The 23,915-nt window shown below is 37.2% G+C and overlaps 1 protein-coding gene across 13 annotated transcripts in view; it reads right to left on the reverse strand.

The window, feature by feature from the left end:
• The window catches only part of nbeaa (neurobeachin a), a 130,511-nt gene that overhangs the window by 51,674 nt on the left and 54,922 nt on the right, over nt 1-23,915 (reverse strand). For all 13 annotated transcript variants that reach the window (XM_089126461.1, XM_089126462.1, XM_039676870.2 and 10 more), the window contains exons 2-10: nt 22,851-23,082; nt 20,958-21,058; nt 18,910-19,005; nt 17,790-17,911; nt 16,252-16,378; nt 11,856-11,975; nt 11,326-11,472; nt 2,790-2,987; nt 1,741-1,874 (exon numbers count right to left, since the gene is read on the reverse strand). In XM_089126461.1, coding sequence (XP_088982587.1) covers nt 1,741-1,874; nt 2,790-2,987; nt 11,326-11,472; nt 11,856-11,975; nt 16,252-16,378; nt 17,790-17,911; nt 18,910-19,005; nt 20,958-21,058; nt 22,851-23,082 — 1,277 coding nt within the window. The remainder of the gene's footprint in view (nt 1-1,740; nt 1,875-2,789; nt 2,988-11,325; nt 11,473-11,855; nt 11,976-16,251; nt 16,379-17,789; nt 17,912-18,909; nt 19,006-20,957; nt 21,059-22,850; nt 23,083-23,915) is intronic.

Here is a 23,915-nt window from a genome sequence, read left to right on the forward strand (position 1 = left end):
TATTTATACATACAAAATGTACAGTTCGCACACACACTCATAATGATGGTTCCCCTCCCTAGAAGCAATATTACCAGCGGGCACAAATTCTGTCTTGGTTTCTTAAATGATGTTGTTGAGGCGACGAGATTGCTGATGTCTCTTTCTGAACTGCCATGAGCCGACGGATGGGCCGCTGACCTCACCCATCTCCCCGCAGACTGTAAACCCCAGCGGGGAACATTACCACTGATCGATACCCCACAGACCTCTGCTCCGCTGATTATGCCTGCCAGCTCACTGTTGATCTCTAATCTACTCGCCATGCCTGTGAGCTCACAGAGCAGAACCACACGGTGACCTGAGAAACGAGGGTACGGCCAAACCAGCCTCCCATCCCTCCTCGAGCGGTCTAGTGTCTATATGAACATAAATCTCTCAAAATCCTACATTCTTTCAGACACGCTCTATTTCTATCCGAGAATGACAGATTCCATTTATAATTCATGGCAGACGTTCCTGACAGTGACTGACTTGAGTTTCAGTCTACATTATTATCAAACGCAAAACTAGAAGCTTTGGACACAAGTTTTGAGAGGGCCATGTAGACATTACTTCAACGTTTCCAATACAAATAATGACTGTTTTTCAAACAGGTTTCTCAATAACCACTGGTGGAGTTTTTGAGAAATTGGAAAGAATAAGAATATTAAGAAAACCTTTATCTCCCAAAATGGGGAAATTACTGTACGGATTTGCAACAGCAAAGACAGAACAAAGATAGATAAGTGTACAAGTAGCATAGACAACAAATAACTACGGTTCTTACAATATAAAACCAGAAGTACAGCACAATAAATAAGACTAAAATAGACTATGCCTTATACAATGACCTGCATCATAAATATACTGATAGTGTAAAAATATTATAAAAGTCAATGCACATAATTCAGCTATAGCAAACAATATTATAGAATAATTGCACCTGAATTAGTAAAATTCACTCAAAAATTGTGAAAATGATGATGAAAATGATGCACCACAGATGTAATAATGGCAAATATGATGTAATGGATGACCACTGGATAAGCCAGTGTTTCTGTGTTGGTAAGGTTTGGATTATCAAAACAATCAGATCCAACGGAACAAACAAACAAAAAAAGGCTTATTTTTAAAAAATAGTTTAAAAAAGTTTATAGTACCGATCAAAAATTTGAGGTTAGGTGCAAGTCTTTTATGCTCACCAAAGATGCATTTATTTGATTGAAAAAAAAAAAAAAAAAAAAACAGTAAAGCAGTAATATTGTGAAATATTATTACAATTTAAAATAACAGTTTCTATTTTAACATATTTAAAAATGCAATTTATTCTCGTGATACCAAAGCTGAATTTCAGCAGCCATTACTCTGGTCTTCAGTGTCACATGATCATTTCATATTATTACCAATGATGAAAAAAGTTGTGCTGTTTTTTTTTCTCACAAGATTCTCTGATGAATAGAAAGTTGAACAAAACTTTTATTTGAAATAGAAAATCATTCTTTTCTAACAGTCCTTGAATCTTAAAATGAATCTTACTGGCCCCAAACTTTGAACAGTCGTGTATTTAGTATAGCCTCTGAATATTCCAAAGTAGAATATTCTCTTTAAGATATAAATGTCATGTTCTCAATATCAGTAAAAAAAGAAGATCTACTAAACACCAAATTGACGTTCTATATTTGGCTCAGTGGATCTGCAGTGTGTATGGTCGATACTCACCAGACGGTCGTCTCCACAGGGCTGTCGTTGGGTTGCCTGTAGTCCAGCTGTGAGAAGAGCGGGAAAAGAACTTGGATTCCTCCAATGGAGTGGATGGCGCTGTGGATGGAGTGAGTGACGATAGCCTTCACATCCTGCATGCAAAAAATGACTTAGAATATAAAGCGCTTTCTGGAAAATCTTCATACTAAAACAGTATACAATATAATTTACATTATAATGAGCTCTATGATCAAGATAAGCAACATGTTGAGCCTAAAAAAGACAATAGCACATTTCACACAATATAGCACAGTCGAACTCTCCATATTTTCTCTGTTACAACATGTCAATGTCATTCCCCAAATTATAAATATACTGTTTGGAATTCTTAGATAATTTGCCTCATTTTATAAGTGTCCAAAATAAATGTGTGATTAAAAGGCTATTTTTGGGGGGGTTTTTTACATTTAAACACTTTTCACTTAAAAAAAAAAATAAAAAAATAGAGGAACAGGAAGTTACACCGAAACTGAAATACACATTTAGTTTAAAGGGATACTTCAGGATTTAGCATTAAGCTTTGTATTAGTAGTAAACCTGTGGTATTTTCAAATTGCCGTGCTTTCCACCTTTATATCCCCTTGAGACGAGAGATTTATGTATTTTTGTCTGGAAAAATCCTCATCGTCATTTTACGTCATCGGAGGATGTTTTGCCCAGAGGCTAAAGACTACACTCAGTACAGGCAGACTCATCACGGAGACTCACTAGTAGCCTAGACTTGCTCTGTTACCGGTAGGCGTGGCCTCCTAGGGCAGCGAAGCAAGTGCATTCTGGGAGTTGTTGTCTTTCATCCACATAAGCCAAAAATACATTTTCTGTCTTTTCTCAGTCTAGAAAGCTCCAAATTCAGAAATAATTTCACATTTCTTCTACATAAATGACCCATTTTAAATACATCCCTTTATTAAATTAATTATTCCAAACCATTTTCTCTCTTTTTTTGTCAGTCCTCAAGAATCAGTGAACAACAGCAGTGATTATCTGTGTGTAAGATAAAAACCGACCTGCAGCATTAGGGCATGTGGCGAGTGCACAAATATGGAGGAGTTTTCCCTGGGCGAGGACTCCAGGCACAGCTGTGCGTCGGTGGCTTTAGCGTTGTAGGTGAAGGCAATGCTGCTGGCCAACTTCCCATCATACAAAACCTGCTTATGGTGCTCAGCCAGGTGGATGTCGCTTTCTGACTTGAACTTAAACGTGCTCTGTGAAAAAAAAAAAAGACAATTCAAGTTTGGTAAATGAGCTACATTCTTCAAAGTTCTCTCACATTTTGCTTCTCTTTCAGCTTCTCTTGGCAGCGGGCTTGTGGAAAGCACCAGGGACTGGGCTGCATCCCAGAGGACTGATACTACTACTACTAATAATAATAAAAAGCTTTAATTACTGAGGCACAGCGCACACACACACAGGCGTACATTATCTTAATGAAGCTCTGGCTGCAGAAATGTGCCATTTCACTAATGGCTCTGAGCGTGCGTGTATGCCGGTATGAGCATGTGTGTGTAAATGTGCATGTATCTGCAAAATCTCTCTCACTAGTCATCTATTCAACTGAGGGACTTACATAAGATCATGCAGAATTTCCTGAGCGTGCATGACAGGATTTTCAACTCACCATTTAATTTGCTTTTCCCCCAAGATTTTATATATGGGATGTTTGGAAACTATATATTTTGATCTGATTAGGATTTTATCCAGCCCTTGGGTAAGTGTTTTACTCAGATAAATGTGTCAGCCCAGTGTTTTACTCGGATCAATGTGTAATTTAAAGACATCCATCCATCCATTATCCAAACCAATTGTCATATTGAGGATGCTGGACCCTATCCCAGCATCTCAAGCCATAGGCAGGGGAAAATCCTGGACATGTGGCCAATTTAAAGACATGTAACAACAAACATACTGGATAGTCTAGTTATAAATAAATAAATAAATACACAATAAATAGATATACAACTCAAATAAATATGAATATGAAGAGTTCAGATGCAAAAGCCTCTAAGTGCCATTTGAAATTTTCTTCTAGAATGATAATTTTTATCAAACTTGTATATTTAAGCTCAGGAGCTTAAATATACAAGTTTGATAAAAATGATCATTCTAGAAGAAAATTTCAAATGGCACTTAGAGGCTTTTGCATCTGAACTCTTCATATACAAAAGCAATACTCATATAAATAAATAAATAATAATATAAAATTTTAATATTAAAAATATATTTGTAAAAGCCATCTTAAGGGAGTCATGACATTAATATGTTTTGAGGTTCACTTATAAAGCTAATAATGGGGGTTTTTGCACCAAAAACAAATATATATGCAGAAAAATGCTTATTTTCTGAATCTGTTTTTAAAAAAAGTACAATTGTTTCAGTACAATCTGCCTCACGATTCTACAGCAGCACTTCTGAACAGGAATGACAGATGTATTCGTAATGAGACCAGCACAAACACAGTCACACACACACACACACAGAGCAATTTTTCAAAAAACAGTACGATGCAAATAAGCCCTTGCACTGGCACTGAGATTCGCTGCAGTTTCCTCAGGACTAGTGCCAATGTGTCCACTTAGCAACACACTGACTGGCACTGAACACAGCATCAAAACTTATCTACCAGACTCGCCTCACACACTCACCCCGGACCAAAATACACACAAACAACTAGCTTAAGTTTAACCAGCTCTCTAAATAAGGACATATATCTTAGCCTTCTATTATTCATAAACATTATTCAGACCAGCATGAGAGGTTTAACCATGCGAAGAGTCTAAAACTGAAATCGAAATATGTCCAAAAATCAAGACCATGTAAGAGGGGAAAATATAAACCAATATTTTCAATATGGTTCTCTTCACAGGTGTCATTCAAAGACTAATCCCATTGTATGAAATAATATAATTACAATATATATATTTATATAAATATTAGAGCCCGACCGATAAAGGATTTTGAAGGCCGATACCGATACAAATATTTTTGGGTTTTAAAATCCAATATTCGGATATATCGGCCGATATTTTTTTTTTTTAATTAAATTTTGTTGGATTTCACACACGTGTAAAAGAAAAGCTAACTTTTCTGCACAAGATACGTTTGATACTTTTTCTCTATGTCTAAATGTTCACTCCTCGCAAGTATAACTTACATTTTACAATGCAGGGACTGTAACTAGAGATATGCTAGTTATAAATACATTAATCATTACTTTATTTAGGCAGAAAAAGTTCATTGTGGTTTCCAAGCTCATTAATGTTAAGGTTAGCGGTCTTCCACTGATGATAGTGGCATTAGCTAGTCTATGATGAGCCATAATTTAGCAATAGATAACATCATACTGCAAATTGTAAAACATACATTTTCAATATAACAGGCCAAGGAGAGATGATTGAAGCGTGTTTCGTCCGTTTTTATTTTATTTTTCAAATATTCATTTATCGGCCATTATAACTGCCGATACTGATATTTTGGAAAATGCCTAATATCGGCCGATATATCGGTCTGGCTCTAATAAATATAATATAAATAATATATAAAATAATATAATTATAATATAATTAAAATAATAACCAATAAATATGAGATAAAGCATAGCATGTTAATTAAAGTATGAAAAAGAAAAATATATAAATATACAAAATATATACAGTTTCTAAAATAAATATTTTTACAATATAAAACTAAATAAATAAATAAATAATAAATAAAGATATATATTAAAAAAATATACAATAGTCAACTTGATTATTTTGACTAGTCAGTGGTTTTATGCCTGGCATACAGTATCCACCACCATCATGACTCATCTCTAAAATGATTTTTTTTTCTCCCTGAGAATACTCCATAAAGATTTTTATCAGATTCATCTAACCTCTGAAGACATGTTGCATCAAATTTGCATCCAAACCACAACTACAAGGTCAGAATCACATACACTATGAAAAAAGACATTGCACAACCTTCATTGCATCAACTCAATGAACTTAAAACTTCAAGGCTTCTCACACTTTAAGTTAAACCACCAATAATCGTTTAAAGTGTGTGAGCAGTGAGTAGAGAACACACACTGCAAACAGTGTACACTCACACCCGGTGGTGCCCAGGGAGAGTTTGGGTGTCATTTCCTGCCTGTGTTGAGAACCGAACCCGTGACCTTCGGGTTACAAGTCCGACTCTCGAACCATTAGGCCACAACTGCCCCAACCTGCTGCGGTGATGCCGACACACGCCATTCATCTTGAGTCACTGAGGGCACAGCAGCACCGGCAAACTCAACCAGCTGTCCGGGAAACAGGTCACTGCTTCCACACACACACTAGCGATGCGGCAAAGCCTGCACACTTTTCCCTCGCCGTCCCTCTCTCTCCTTTGCTCGTTGCAGCAGTGACGAGTCTAACAGCACTGGAAGCTTTCATACACTCTGATGAATGATAATCTATATAACTTAAACACACCCAAAGGCGCCAGTCCAGACGGCTCTCTTTGCGGCAATGCCAAGTGCCCCATACCTCACATGCTAATTACCACGGCAACACACAGCCAGAGAGCAGCTTGTTGGCTAACACATGCTGACCAGACATCTGGACTTCCTCTGGTACAAGGACCATATCAACTGGCTGCAGCAGCAACACACACTCACACCCAGACTTTCACACACACTTTCCATATGCATCCTCTACATACTAGTTTTGCAGTATGTGTGCAGAATCTGTGCATTTTACGCCCCAAAAATGTGCAATATTCAAAGCTTATACACTTGACCTTTGTTTGACGTGTGACTAATCAACCATGATTTTTAACATGTTTTCCTTGACTCGTTATTTGATCCGACTTCCAAAAGTTGACGTTTTCACATAAAATTGAATTAATAATGCAAAATAATTGCTTTTCACCAGATGGTGTTTATTCTATTGAGGTTATGTGACAACGATGTAGCACGCTATTATTTGAAAGGTTCATCTCTGCTTAATGCGTACGGTTTCATTTACAAGGAATTGAAGTGAAATAACTTTATTCAGCAAAGACATATTAAAATCGCATTAAAGACTTGTACAGTTTATTGTCACAAAATATTTGTAATTCCAATAAACGCTGTTCTTTTGAACTTTCTATTCATCAAAGGATCCTGACTAAATCTATCACAATTTCCACAAATACATTATAAAATATTGTGTTCAACACTGATGATAATAATAATAGTAAGAAATCTTTCTTGAGCAGCAAATCAGCATATTAGAATGACTTATGATGATGCTAAAAATTTTAATTTTAAAATATATGAAAATAGAAAACAGTTACATAAAAATAGTTATTTTAAATAGTAAAAATACTGTAGGTGTGCAATTGCTATCATATACTACTATTTAAAAATGTTACATTAGTAATGCACATAATGCAGCGAAAAGCATTACATTATGTATCTATACTGAACAAGCAATTTGATGCAATGATGCAGCACCTTAAAGGGATAGTTCACTTTGAAATTCATTTTTGATACGTTTTGATGAGCTTACCTCAAGGGCATCCAAGATCTAGGTGTCTTTGTTTCCGCAGTATTTTCAATTTTGATATTTTTAGGTCAAACCATTCATATAATGCAGGTCTATGGTCACCACCTCAAAGAGCATGCACAGAGAAGTCCAAATTAAACGACTCGTAAATGTAAGTACACATTGATGGCCTAAGACACGAAACGAGCGGATTGTGTGAGAAAACGAACAGTATTTATATCGTTGTTTTTTTTTACCTCGTTACCATAGTCACGTCCAAGTAGTCTGAGGGCGAGGGCGCTTCTATCTGCACAAGTGCCGGAAGTGACTTCTCTGTGCATGCTCTTTGAGGTGGTGACCATAGACCTCCATTATATGACTGACAGACACGAACGGTTTGACCTAAAAATATTTAAATTGAAACTACTGCGGAAACAAAGACACCTACATCTTGGATGCCCTTGATGTAAGCTAAAACATATCAAAAATTAATTTCAACGTGAACTATCTCTTTAAAGGTAGGGTAGGCAAGCTATCTTTGAAAGCCAGACCCCACCCTCCCCAGTGTTTATTTTGTGAAAAAAATTGCCAAACCTACCTTTAACAAGAGCTGTGAGAGATTTTTGCATTAAAAATCCACATCAACTTCTATATATCAATAATGTAAAACATTCACAGCATATATCAGGTCTCTCTCCACTGAGGCATCTTCACGACAGAGCGTCAGAACATTGTACACACACACACACACACATCCTATGAATAATCCACACTCTCTGCTCTCATGATTTTCTTCTATAGCTAAAGTGAGCTGCAATCAGGCGCCGGGGAACTTCTAGCCGCGTGGGTCCGAGGATTAATAATTAAAAATCCCTCAATAAGTCCAGATGCAGTTAACTCTCTTTGCCAATAGAGAGAGAGAAAGAGAGAGAGAGAGCGGGGGAGAGAGACAGTATGACATGCTTTCGTTTAGAATTCTCAGATTTAAATGTAGACTTTCTGTCCCTGTTATCCTGGTTTGATTTAAAGGGTAAGTTGGCCTAAAAATTTGTCATCAATTACTCACCCTTTTGTCGTTCCAAACCTGTAAGACTTTCGTTCACTTTCGGAACTCAAATGAAGATGTTTTAAATGAAATCTGAGAGATTTCTGTCCCTCCATTGACAGTCTATGCAACTACCGCTGTTCATAAAGATCCTGGTTCATAATCTCGACTTAAAATAACCTGCTGGTTAGGCTAATAATGAGAGCCCTGTTAACTTAACACTCTGTACAAGTGGGCAATAAATAGTTAAATATTTGAAAATATATAAATATTTTGCAGCTTTTTGATGATATTCAATATATTTTTGATTTTTAAACAACCACTGTATCCTATTTAATTCAAATTCCTATTTTTAATGCAAGAAGTAAAAATAGAGTGAAACTAAATGAGCACAAGGAATAAGAATAAGTTATCATTTTTATTTATACAAACTAATATAACAATAAAAGCAATATTGACCTGAATTTTGTTGTTATAATAATAATTATGTACCTTAATATTATTAATCAAATAAACATTACTAAACAAACAAGTATTTACTTATTTTAATTAAGGACTTTTTTAATCAATTAACTGAAATGGACAAAATCAAGAATATAATCAAATAAATATTACTAAACAAAAAATATTAATCATGTTTTCACTAAAAATATTTAGTAAATATCACACATTTTTGAATCAATTCACTGAGACGGATCCTTTGAACTGATTCATGGAAATAAATCAAACATTTATAACATAGCAATATTTACCAAAATATTACTAATTAACTAAATCAAGTATAATCAAAAAATATTACTAAACAAAAAAATATGAATCATGTTTTTATAAAAGTATTTAGTAAATGTCACACATTTTTGAGTGAGGATTTAATCGAACTGTCGAAGTTTTAAATCAATTCACTGAGATGGATCCTTTAAACTGATTCATGGAAATAAATAAAACTTTTATGACTTTAATTTCTACCTAAATATTACTAAATCAAGTATAATCAAAAAAATATTACTAAACTAAAAAATATTAATCATGTTTTTACTAAAAATATTTAGTAAATATCACACATTTTTGAATCAATTCACTGAGACGGATGGTTTAAACTGATTAACGGAAATGAATCAAATTGAACCAAACTGAAATGAACCAATACATTTTATATCAACAGAAAAATCAGAGTTAATACATTGTGAATATTAGAAATATCGGCCTGTCCTGTTAGGCAGCAGAAGCCAAAACAAGCTGATGAAAAAACAACGCAAAGATTAGAACTGAGAGATGCTGTTAATCATCTGTCCATTTAGCCATAATGTACAATAACATCATCAGACTGAAGTAAAAACAAAAGCTGCTTATCATCAGATCATCTGAGCCCTGTCTGCAGCTTCCTGTGAGCTAATCTTAAATTAGGGAGCCTTGCGCTTGGCTGGACCAGTGGAAACACTGTGCAGGATATTTTTCAGTTAAGGGACAAAAATCAACCTTGACGGCCCCTCAACTCTCGTCTCCGAAATACAGCTATTAAAGGAGTAGTTCACTTTTAAAAAATATTTGCTGATAATTTACTCACCCCCATGTCATCCACGATATCCATGTCTTTCTTTCTTCAGTCGAAAAGAAATTAAGGTTTTTGATGAAAATATTCCAGGATTTTTCTCCATATAATGAACTTCAATGGGAACCAAACGGTTCAAGGTCCAAAAGACTGTTTCAGTGCAAACTGCAAACTGTTCAAAGGGCTTTAAACGATTCCAGACGACCAATAAGGGTCTTATCAAGCGAAACGATCGCTCATTTAAAAAAAAATTAACTGAAACTCTCATTTGGACCTTGAACCGTTTGGTCCCCATTGAAGTCCATTATATGGAGAAAAATCCTGGAATGTTTTCATCGAAAACCTTAATTTCTTTTCGACCGAAAAAAGAAAGACAAGGACATCTTGGATGACACGGGGGCGAGTAAATTATCAGCAAAAGTGTTTTTTAAAGTGAACTACTCCTTTAACTGGTGGTCAACCAGAAAGACGAGACAGCGATTAACATCACTCATCTATCCTTTCCTCTTCGTTTATCTACCAAGGAGGGATTTTCAACGGGTTGATCTACTTTAAGCACCGCTTTGGCACAAACACTTCACCCCATCAAGCAGAAGCAGCAATCGGCTCCCACATGCATATAGACCCGTGAGACAGGCCCGTCTGAGAGGTGAGAGCCCGGTTAATGAACGAGAAAGAGAGAAGAGAGTGGAACATCAGGTATTATTAACAGAACTGTCAGGGAAATGTAGAGCCGGTGTAATGAGAAAGTGCTTCTCACAGCACAGCACACGTCTCAGGAGCCGCCCAATGTCCGATCACTGAACTTCTCAAATATACTGCACACAAAACTGCACTCTCCTATTCAAACTGGTTCATCAAAATGAACGAATCTTTTCCAGAGTCAACTCATTCATTTCGTTCGTTGAATGAACCAAATGACACGAAAAAAGATTTGTTCATTTTGATAAATGAGTTCGAACACAAAACGAGTGCATCACAGAACAGCAAGGCGACCATTTGAGCTTATAAAACTTAAACTTTGTTCTTTTTTTTTTTTTACGAGTGTTCGTTTCGCTTGATAAGACCCTTATTCATCGTCTGGAATCGTTTAAAGCCCTTTGGACACTTCGCAGTTTGCACTGAAACTGTCTTTTGGACCTTGAACCGTTTGGTCCCCATTGAAGTCCATTATATGGAGAAAAATCCTGGAATGTTTTCATCAAAAACCTTAATTTCTTTTCGACTGAAGAAAGAAAGACAAGAATATTCCCACAGGGTTCTCACACACACTGCCAGTCAGTTTCAGAAATAATCCATCTGAATGTTCTCAGCATTGAGTGTAATTACGGCACAAAGTAATTGGTCACAAAACGCTAATTTTGTACTTCAACAATCAAGCAGCAAAGATGGAGGAGTTCCTCCCAGCAGCGCAGCAAAGAGCATTACACATACAGACGAGATCTCAGGGGTTGTACCTTATATCCGGGTCCAAGCTGATGAATGGCAAAGATCTGTGCGGGGTTCAGCGCCTCACTGAAGACATAGACAGCTCCGAGCTGCCCACAGAACACCCGGTTAGCATCCGCAGTCTCTGAAGAGCCCAGGAAACATTTATCATAACTCTGCAGGACGGGAGAGAGGAAGAAAAGATAATAAAGATAAAAAACAGGAAGACACACACCAAAAGTGGTTCAACAGATTGGGAGTTTTGTGAAAAGGCCCTCTGGAGCAGTTGACTTGCTATCTTCTTGCTATCATCTTGTTCTGATTTACTTTAGCTAGTCACAAAGTACTTTAAAGGTTTGCCTTAGGGAAAGAGGGATGCTATGGCTATTGCCTATCTCGTTGATCTTTAGAGACAAGTGCTTATCTGAACACATATTTTTTTGGACCCTTCAGGTGCAATTATTTTTAAAGCTGAGGGAAAAACAGTTGATAGCAAGTTCATGATTTCGACAACGGCGAGATACGGAAAACAATGAGAACTAGCAGCACAAACACTTACATCATTGGTGTTGACGTGCCACGCCATGTCGCCGTAGGAAACCAGCTGCCCGTTGACATAGCAACGGATTTCACTGTTCCTCCAACGGTTGTAGATGTGGACTATGCTGATCATGTACCACTGCAGGAGAGGACAGGAAGTAGAAATAGGGATTCAATATTCACACAGCCAAGCATGAAAGGTCATTTATTTAAAATTCTTAAAGGTACAGTAGCAGACATGATTCATTCATGCAAGAACATTTTCCACCTAAGAATAGAAAAACAAAATAAAGTCAAACAGTGCCCGGCCCATTTTTCATATTTTCAAAAATCTTTCATATTTTTCAGTAGCACTGGTTTCAGAAGTACATTTTTCCAATAGGGATTTAAAAACAAAATAAAAAAAGTCTTCATTAAGAGTTATAAGCAATGAAATTAGCCAATCAGCAACAAGGTGAATAATAAAATTACAAACTTTGATTTGAGATTGTGTACTTAACAGTTTTACTGAGGGAAAGAACTACAATCCCAAAAAGCATTGCAAACGCCATAATCAAACTGATGGATTACAAATGTTGAATTTATATATAAAAACAATGTATTTTAAGTTTATTACAATATATATATACACACAAATATTTGAATATTTTGAGAGTGTGGACAGATCAACACACGATCCATTCGCAGTGCTTCATGGGGGTGGGCGGAGCTAAAGAGCTATTTTGGTGTGTGTTGCTTTTTTTGACACTCTGATTGGTGTAATTGCTGCACAGCATCATGGGTAATGCGGTTTTTCACCGGGAATTCCACTGTTAAACACAACAATTTGAAATAATAACACCTTGTCCACACCAGAGGCAAGCGACTTGTGATTAGTGTATTGCGACTTTTTATTTCACAACTCTGACTGAATTCTGAGTTTACACCTGGCAATTTTGAGTTAACAACTGCGATTGTTTTGCACACATTCTAACAGCTTTGAGGGGTGAGTAATTTTGTGGATGAAAGGATCAGTCTCAATGTCATATTTGCATTACATCAACTGAGCCATAACTACTCGTCATAACTGAGTAAATGACACTAAACAACAACTGTCATAAAACTTCCTTCATATTCATATGTCATGTCATAAATATGAATGTGTCATGTTAGTCTTATGCACACCCCTTCAAGTAAAGTGTTACCGAAAATTCTGTGAAAATGAACATGTTCAAATAGATCAAGCACATGAAACATAACCTCATTACATGCTTCTGAACTGAGAGTTCAATTTATTAAAACAGAATGATTCTGTTTGATTGCAGCAATGCTAAAAGCTGTTTTGGCATATGAATTAAAGATCAGAGGGCTGACGTCTGAAAGCTTTCCAGTGAGGAATACAACAGCACGGATCACGTAAACGTGTCGTAATTCAAATAAATAACTGTGGCCCGTCACATCTCGGGAGATTTAGATCATGTAAACTTCCTCAAAAGGCCTAATTTCCCAAATATCCTGAGCATGTTATTAAAACGTAAAGCGATATTAGCTGGGGTGACGGGGGGGAGGATAAGCCCAAATCTGCTAGACTGGAAATCCATCCCATAACTGAGATTTCATAGCGTTTAATGCCAGTTAAGATTGTACATAAACGCAAGTGAGGGCTGTCCTTGTCTAGACTAGGCTTTGAATTTTGCAAAAGCACACTATGAAGCACAGCCCTAGAGTAGTTTGCTGAACTTTTCTTCTGACCCCATGCTCTCCATTAACCAATAACAAGCTGTAAACTATTTAAGTTCTGGACCGATCTTTTAGCTCAGTTCAGTTCAATTACATTTCTTTTTTGTTCACATCTCTGATCCCTTGTTTTGACTCTTTAATATCTAAGGAAGCTTAATATAAATCTAAGAGTGAATAACAAAGTGGTTGATTAAAATCCAGCCTTTTCGTTTCAATAACAGAACAAAGTGCTGACTAATTGGGCTGAGTTGTGAAGTTCATTGTTAGACCGAGTACACATTCTCTCACACTAGCGTGTGTGTGTGTGTGTGTCTGGGCGAAGGGGGTATAGCTTGCATTCTAATTGGCACACAACCCTCCCTTGTCGTCCTCCTCCGTGAGCAGACAGGATGAGGTATCGTATTCAAACATCCCTTGCCAAACTGATTTTCATTTGTCGTTTAACAACTCGTGCGACTGAGCCGAATTCATCCCGCCGGGACAACAAGAGGAGCCAAGTTATCAAAAACCAGATGTTGCTGTATCAGCCCATTCTGAGTGAGAGAAAAAAAGAAAAAAAGAGCGATCAACACTCAACAGACAGATCTTGTGTGCTAAAGGGGAAAAAGATGCTGTGGGAATAAATCCCTCTGGAATTCCCTTTGTTCCTTAAATGCAGAAGCTATCAAACCAGAAGGGCTTCAGGTGTGGCTGACTCAGTGGACATCAAATTTGTGCAAAAATAGAGAGAGAGAGAGAGAGAGAGAGAGAGAGAGAGAGAGAGAGAGAGAGAGAGAGAGAGAGATGTGTATCTTCTAGGCCTGTTGGAACAAATTCCGAAATTTGAATATGATTCGAATATTAAAAAAAAAAATCAATACTATTCGAATGCTGAAGTTACTGTTCGAATATTGTTTTTTTATGTATATTTATGTAATTTTCTTTTATATGCAATCTTGCCTTTTCGCCGCCTTGGTTTACACGCATGTGAAAATGAAATGCCTTTGTTTCGTCAAATGAACAATAACGTTTTTGAATCGTAACACAAGTGTGCACGTTATCCACGGTGTATCATCATAACAACTAGGGTTGGGTATCGAGAATCGAGTATCGATTGGAACCGGGACTAACTTTTCGTTTTTCCCGGAATCGTTCAAAAGTTAAAATTTCGATTCCTAGTTTCGATATTCACAGCCCGCCGAGCGGAAGAAGAAAACGCTGAACAACACCAACGAAGAAGCGTCTACCGGAAGTGTTGGCATAACCGCGCGAGTCGAACATGAGTAGCTTACGTCGGCGGTCCAAAGTGTGGCTTCACTTTTCTAAAAATAACGAAATCTCGGCAAAATGCAAAATTTGTGACAGAAGGAGTATTTGTAACAGGAGTATTTCCTTCAGAAAGGATTATTTCCTTCAGAAAGACCGTTGGTTAGCAAGGTTAGCTAAACTTTTTTGACCCTGCCTCTTAAAAGAATCGGAATCGAGAATCGTTAGGAACCGGAATCGAAACAAGGAATCGGAATCAGAATCGTTCAAATTCAAACGATACCCAACCCTAATAACAACTGTCAAAAATGGTAGCCTAAATGTTTAACGACATACAAAGCGCCCCACAAAGCACCTGAGAAGCGAAAAACGCAAATATCTCAACGGATTCGGTGCGCATCGAGCTTCGTCAAACTGAAAAGAACAACAGAAGTTTCATTTGGTGGTGTTTTCACGGAGATATCAGCCATAAAACCATCGGAAGTGCTTCAACCATATTCAGCATGAATAAAATGTGTATTACATGTCCCTCTAGAGGTCCGAACGTGTAACAACAACCACATGCTATAGTGGCATTTGCGATTCATAAGCATGTGTAATGTCGTAAATATTAATAACAGGATACATTTTAGCATTTAATATTCAAATATTAAATAAAATAAGGAATGGAATTCGAATAGTATTGTAGAGGATGTATCTTCCCAGATATCCACAGAGATTCCCAGAGAAATAACTTTTAGGACAATATAGGCGTTTCTCAATGTCAAGGAAGGATCCTCGGAAGCCGGAATTTCGAGGATGCTCCGTCATCGGCATCCGTCCAATGTCGAGGATCCTTTGTTTGGAAAATATCCCATACACAGGAAAGGATGCATATGTGTAGCCTCCGCGCTCTCAAATCACCAACAATCATATGCGCAGCTTTGCTATCTTGTTCCTGTCTTTATTCCACTCGTCTTTTTCACCTTGAACCGTTTGGTTCCCATTGAAGTCCATTATATGGAGAAAAATCCTGGAATGTTTTCATCAAAAACCTTAATTTCTTTTCGACTGAAGAAAGAAAGACGTGGACATCTTGGATGACACGGGGGTGAGTAAATTATCAGCAAAAGTTTCTTTTAAAAGTGAACTACTCCTTTAATGTTTGTCTTCACCCTAGAATCCAATCTATCATGTTTATTTGAAGTCGTGATGTAACTGAAGTAAAGACAAATCTTTCTTCCAGATTGTAATTTACATCCAAGTGAAAGCGATTATCGAAAATAATAGATTGTGGTTCTTTATTTGGTTTGTTGTTTGGATGGAGGCAGATTTGAATGTGGGCTTGCAGTTGATTACTCCAAATATGACAAATAGTAATAGTTATGTCACTAATGACAGAAAAGACCATTTGTACTGTCGTCTAGTTATGTCTCCTTATGTGTGTAGATATGCCAAAACTCAAAACTCACCTTCCTGGGCTGGAAGTCGTACTTCACACAGTGTTGAAAACCTTTCCCCTTCGACTTCAGCGATGTCACAATTAAACAGTTCCCCACAAAGTGCGCTGAGTAGCCAATCCCTTTGCTGGTTCGAAAACTAGGGGACAAAGAAAAGAGGAAAAAAGTGATTTTATGAAAAAAAAATATTAGTAACACAATGCTTGATGTGTGAAACAATATTTCAACATTTTTAATTAACATTTTTATATGTGTGTGTGTAAATTCCTTTTGAAGAACTGCTGTTAGAGCCATACAGATATTCATTTTATTTATAAATGTGTGACTTACACATTTATATACAAGTCACAGTTATATATAGAGGGAATGCGAAAAACTATAAAGTTTTAGTGCTGGACGATATGATGATATATATAGGCTATATATAACACTGATATAAGTGATCACCCGGATTTAGACCTATATTGTATTTATATAAAGCGTTCACAGGCAAATTTGCTTTATGTTTAGGTCTATATTGCTTTTATTTCCCCGGTGTCGAAATCAGGCAAACATAAATGTCAGGCAACACGAATCCTGGCTGCGTGTCAATATCCATGGATCACTGGATCTTTAGTAAGTTGTAAGAAACACTATATTGAGTCCAACATTTAGTTTAAATTGATAAAATTGTTCGCTTTAGTCGCAGTTTCCCCTATTAAATCCAGTCACGCAGCAGATCTTTTGCCACTCAGTCAGGCTGAGGGGGGTTGTTCGGATGGGAAAGTGACGTCAATGCATTCCCTCTATACAGTAATAATTCAGTGCTTACTTAAGGCCGATATATTCAGTGTATTCAAGTCATACATCTTTTCTTGGAATCAAAACCATGACTTTGGCACAGTCAGTTGAGCTACAGGAAATGATCATATAAAATTAAAATACAACTGTGTATATATTACTGTAACTGCATCAACAAATCATCCTATCTGTTTGGGGACCAAGTACTGTAGGTCCTTCGGGGTCTCATGAAGCGGATTACCAATGTTTTTGTGCAAGAAAACTTGAGTAATAACATTAAAACCAGGCTAAAGAATAAAATGCTACAGAAGTGTAGAATATAGGCCTTGACATTAAACTAAAGGTCAAAACTAACAAGGATCCTCTGTGAGGCATCTTCAGTTTACGCTACTGGTTTCCAAAAAACAACCAGAGGTTCTTCAGACAATTCTCTTATATGACATTTAGGAATTTTGTGAGTTTCTCTAGTTTGCCCTCTGGGGCGGCAGGCTTTTTTTGGTGACTGAAAAATAGGGCAGGGCTCATCACTCCTAAATTAGCAGTCTCTTCTTGTGGGCCAGCCCTGTAGAGACACTTACCACTTCAAACAGAAATGGTAATATAATATTTCCTATGCACAGACCTCCCGTGTTTCCACCACGCTGAGAATGTTGAGGCACTCAGAGATTATGCAGTCTTGGCATTTACATTATAATGACTGACCAGTGGTCAGCATTAAGCGTTACTGGCACCTCTGCTCTTCCTTAATGTATCATACACATCATACTCACCAGTATAAGTATGGTTTATCCTTGTCTACATTGATATTATTGAGTGGGTCCATTCGGAACCAAGTGTTGAGAGTGAATCCGTTCTGGTAAGGCCACTTAGCAATGGGCGGCAAAGCAATGGCCTGCCGGGGGGCAAAACACAAGGGAATTAGAAGCACAATTAAAACAGCATTTGCAGAACAAGCTGGTATATAATCAACTGACCATTTTGTACAAATTTGACCTTGGTAAAATGCTATTTAATACATACAATTAGCCCTCTAATAACAGCATCAGTGTTATTACCATGGACAATATTTTCAATTCATTTGTCAGTTTGTATGAAACAAAGAAAAACATTTACACGCTTACAGTGGAAGTCTGTAGGCGGAAATGTGAAGCTTCTATTTGTAACGAATATGATTAAATAAAATAATTTAATACATAATAATATATTCATATTATTCATATTTAATAATATTAACATTTAGATCATTTAAATGTACAAATGTATCATTTAAATACACAACTGGGGTCAGCAAGATCTTAAATGTTTTTTGTTGTTGTTGTTTTTTTTAAAGAATTCTTACCAAGGCTGGATTTATTTAATTAAAATACAGTAAAAACAATCACATTGTATAAATATTGTTTTATATATAATGTAATTTATTCCTGTGATGGCAAAGCTGAATTTCTTGTATCATTACTCCAATCTTCAGTGTCACAATTTTTTTATTAGCGATTTTGAAAACCGTTTCAGGATTCTTTGATGAATAGAAAGTTTATAACACAGCATTTATTTGAAATTTAAAACTAATGTAAAATTACAAATGTCTTTACTGTCACGTTTGATCAAAAAATGGATCCTTGCTGAACAAATGTATCAGTTTATTTAAAAAAAAAATCTTACTGATTTTGTACAGTAGTGTATACATATAGTATAGTCTAGTCTAGGGAAAGGAAGGTGTAGTGTAGGAAAAAAAAAAAGGTAAAATATCCCCTAAGATATAAACGGCATGATAAGTTATTGTTGTTGTATTTGGAGTTTTATAATCATAACACACAAGTCTAATGCTAACCCTTATAATGTCTGTAATGATTCTACAAAAGCTTTATTGTAAAAGTTGTGGGAGAGACTCACCGCCGCACTGCGTCCTGGGAAGTTGAAGAAGGTGTCAGGGCCGTGCCGCTGAGGCATCTGATTCAGCACTGATAGGAGCTTAATGGCGTGTCTTGGCTAAGGGAAACGGGACACAAGAAGGAAGAGAACAATTAAGAGAGAACATTGTAATTAGAGAGAGAGAGGGGTGGGGGGGGTAAAGGAAAATATAATGAGAGAAGACTTTGACAACGGAAGAAAAGATTTATATGTTCATGAAAGTCAAAAATAAATGGTAACCATCATCTACGAGTCAACGCAAAAAAAACACTTCTAATTCAGCCAATCAATGGCCTGTCCATCCGTCCTAACCACAGCAGCACAGCTGACATCGATCCGTGGGCAACCCCAGACAGACGTGTCCGTGGAGAGGACTGGCGGACAGGAGATCGTTCGGGCTTGGAAGTCTCTAAAGGGGAGCTGGCTAATGATCTGCACATATCAGATTTTTAAGAACATATTTAATATTCATACTTTGAATCCCAATCTTTACGGTCCAAGTCATTAACCCTATAACAAATACAATTTATAGCAACCATTTTTTCATGAATCATTACTATTTAAAGGCCCGCTGAAGTACCAATGGCCTTGATGTAGTTTCCACTGAAACAGGAATGGCTCCTCCCTCTTTTCAAACAGCCAATAGCGTTTAGTTTGTCACGCTGTCACCCTCGCCCTCATCCATCTAATCTGTCATTTGTATTAATGATAAACAGAGCCAGCCTCCAAAAGTTATTAACCTGTCCTGTGATTTTTTTCTCTCTCACGTCCAGACATGAACTTATGCACATGTATGTTGGTTGTCTTTACATCATAATAATATTTCATATAATGAACATATGAACATATCTCGTTTATTGAAATAAAGTTTTAAGTGATAAAATATTTGCTTTGTTGTGCATTAGAACACCAGGCATCCAGATACTTCATCACGTAAGCAAGCAGCAGGCTCCTGATTGGTTAAAGCGGCGCGAATTGACGCCAAAGTTCAGAATTTTCAACTCGGGCGGCAGGCGCGAATTCGCGTCAAACACGTAAATGCACAAATAGCACTAAATCATTTGCGCTTAACGAGCCAGACACACAATTTGCGCTATTCGCGTCTACCGCGCCGTGCTCTATGCCTCATTTGCGCCACAGGAATTTTATACGCGCGTAGCGCGTCTTTGCATTGACTAAAAGGAGAACTCCAGCGCAAAAAGAACCTTTGGTCTAATTACACATTGTTACCTAGTCAACCGTTATCTGAGATTTGTTTTCATGATTGCCGAATGTAAATAGTTTTATCTCTAAAAACAGTTTAGCCTTTAACGCTAGTATAACGCTAGTAAATAGGGCATAGAGTAATGACAAATAAAAATCGCTTGTTATTACCATTAACAAGGCTCAAAATAGCCCCACAGTAACACGACAGCATAATAAGTGTCCCTACATTCAAACCGAAGCATTGATAACTTTGTCAGTGTCCAAACAGTTTAATAAGAAGATATTTTATACACACAGTCAACTTCGCGAATTCAGGAAGACGCCATCTTTGACAAATAGCCTCTACCAGTCGATCTACGAACGCCGATATAGGCTAAACTGTTTTTTAGAAATAAAACTATTTACACTCGGCAATCATGAAAACAAATCTCAGATAACGGTTGACTAGGTAACAATGTGTAATTAGACCAAAGATTCATTTTGCGCCAGAGTTCTCCTTTAACATTGAAATCACTCGCGCCTGACGTGCTATTCGCGTCCGATGTGAACGCACCATAAGACTAACATATTCCTTCTAAAAGCTAAAAAAAACCTTACATTTTGATTTCAGGGGGCCTTTAACCAATGAAAAGCTTGACTAAACCTCATATCTCAATTGGATCTTCATAATGCCTGTCAAACCTCATAACTACAGTACAACCGCCTCTATCGCGAATGAAGAAGTCCAGAACGTTACAAGTGAATTGCTTTCAGAGGCCACTGAAACTGAATTGTCCCTCGCAGCAACAGCATCCAGTCAGCGTAAAAGGGGCGAGAGAACTCACCCACACGCCTCCGTCCCCCCTCAGCATGCTGAATAACAGCTTCAGCTCCTTCACTGTGATACTATAGCTGGCCAAAACCCCCAGCATGTCCACTAGGAGATCTGAGAAAGACAGAAAGAAGACATTGAAATGACTCAGCATTATCGGTGCACAGAACTGCAGACTCATGAGGATGATGTCACTCGGGGGGGCAAGGAGCCAATCGTTATCTTTCTGCTGGAACATTATCTACAGCAAGTTCTCTTGAGGCTCCTTTAGTCATCAGATCGTGGCTCTCAACGGCATGGAAACCCAAGTCTAGTATTCATTCACGTATTGGCTGGAATGGCTCGCTGTCAAACACGTCTGCGTTATGAATTTAGAGGCTCTTTAAAATGTTGCGCGAGACATTAAATAATCGAATTTTGAGAAAAATAACAACCCCTTAGCGGTGATGTTTGTCGTGGCTTAATATCATTGTAATTTGATTCCGGTTACACGCCATTCACTCGAAGGCCACAAATTTGGTCAAAAATGGACAGAAGCTGGAAGCGTATAATAACTAATTGTCTGATTAGCAGCGAAATTTTCGAACACGCGGATCTGTCTAAAGAACAGTTAGAGAGAAGCTTTCTCCCAAATGTGTTCACAGAGCCAATTTTACACATTACCCCTGCAATAAACGACGGCCATGGTCCACTGATCGTAATTACACAGAAATATTGGACACAGAATGCACAATGAGGGGTTTAGCGAGACAGTGGAACCTGTTTTTCTGAAACGCAACGGAGCCAAATCATAGAGGATTGGAACATATGGACAAGCATGTGATACAACAAAGATTACCACACAAATTACTGATTCTTTTCTCTTCGGTGAATTGGATTTTCATTTGCCATTTGAAGGCACTGGTCGTGTAAACAATAGATGTGCTCAGAACCAAAGTGCCTTGAAGTCTTTACACTGCTGGGAAGCACAGAAGAGGTGTATTTACCACAAAAAGGTGAGTTTACATATGACATAAACAGTATTAAAACTGTGGGGAACAATACACTTAAAATCGCTGCAACTGTTGATTCTTGGTTTCACACAGAACCAAAATTAAAATACTGCAATACTGCAAAATGATGTTTATTTTATTATGAATAACAAATTTATTACAATCAATAAAAATAATTATACTAATAATTGTTCACACAGAACCAAAACCATCAAAAGATGCTGCAAAACTGCAAAATGATGTCTATTTTATTATGAATACTAACAATGCTATTATTATCAATAAATATAATGAGGATGATAATAAATCATTTTTTCCACACAGAACCAAAAACCACCAAAAGATGCTGCAATACTGCACAATAATGTTTATTTTTATAATTAGAATATAATACTTATAATATAATTATGATCTTAATTGTCATTGCATTATATAAATGCCTTATTATTATTATTGTTGTTGTTTATTCTAATATAATTTATAATTAGTAATAGTAGTAGTATCAATAATAATGAAAATAATTATGTTATTATTTTTATCACAAGGCATTTATTTTACAAAGAACCAAAACCACCAAAAGATGATGCAATCCTGCAAAATAATTTTTTTTTTTATTATTATTATTATTATTATTATATAATTATAATATAATGCCTTATTATTATGAAGTTTATTTTATTAATAATAATAATAATGATTATTATTATTATAATTAGGCATTTATTTGACAAAAGAACCACAAATACTACAAAATAATGTTTATAATATTATTATTATTAAAAACATAAATTTTTTTCAATGCTCCCAGGGCAGCGTTTCTGGTTCTCCCACCTATTGAGGGCATTGGCCAGACATTTTCTCTTTGAATGACTTTGAGCTTTTCATATTAAGTTTGGATCACTCCGGGTGCTCACCTGCAATCATGTCGTCGACGGAGCTCATCTTCTGCAGCACCTGCTGGATGAGCCCCACCTCTGTGCTGGTCTGGAGGTTGCGGACGCTCTTCCGCAGGATCGCTGTGAACATGCTCCAGATCTCCGCCTGGCAGGTGACGTCACAGTGCTCCAGCAGCTCCACCATGCAGGCGATGCTTTCTGCGTCCTGGATGATGAAGTTCATCTCCAGGTCAAACTCTCCGCCCACCAGCTGAGAAAGAGAGAGAGAGAGAGAGAGAGAGAGAGAGAGAGAGAGAGAGAGAGAGAGACAGGGTTATGAAATGAAATTACGGAGCATATGCTCACTGATGATATACAATATGTTTTCACTGTTACTGTAGCGACCGCTCTTACAGATTATTTTAAAAAGTACGTCATCTCTGGATCCAAAATCAAGCAATGTGTGTGAATCAGCTAAAGTGATCATCAAACATACAACAACATAAATCAAAACGTCTAACATTACAGAGAAAAATATCGAACCCAGGAAGAGGTACAGGACTGTACAAACAAGGTGATGGACACGATCTATACTCAATCTGTTTTAATTATCGTTTTTAATTATCGTTCTGGATCCCATCCGGACAGAGTTTTCTCTGCTTTTTGTTCGAAATGTTGTTGCTGTGTTTTAACATTAAAATATATAACTGTTGATTAAAAAAAAAAGAAGGTAGAATATTTTTAAGTGGAGGTTCGGTTCTGTTCTGTCCTAACCCTAACCCTCTCCACCCCCTGATGCATAACCCCACCCCTAATATTACCCATCTCCACCCCCTGATGCATAACCCCACCCCTAATCCTACCCATCTCCGCCCCCTGATCCCTAACCCCACCCCTAATATTACCCATCTCCGCCCCCTGATGCCTAACCCCACCCCTAATCCTACCCATCTCCGCCCCCTGATGCCTAACCCCACCCCTAATATTACCCATCTCCACCCCCTGATGCATAACCCCACCCCTAATATTACCCATCTCCGCCCCCTGATCCCTAACCCCACCCCTAATCCTACCCATCTCCGCCCCCTGATCCCTAATCCCTCC

Source organism: Pimephales promelas, chromosome 23, assembly GCF_988280905.1.
Source record: "Pimephales promelas chromosome 23, fPimPro1.hap1.1, whole genome shotgun sequence".
Taxonomy (NCBI): Eukaryota; Metazoa; Chordata; class Actinopteri; order Cypriniformes; family Leuciscidae; genus Pimephales; species Pimephales promelas.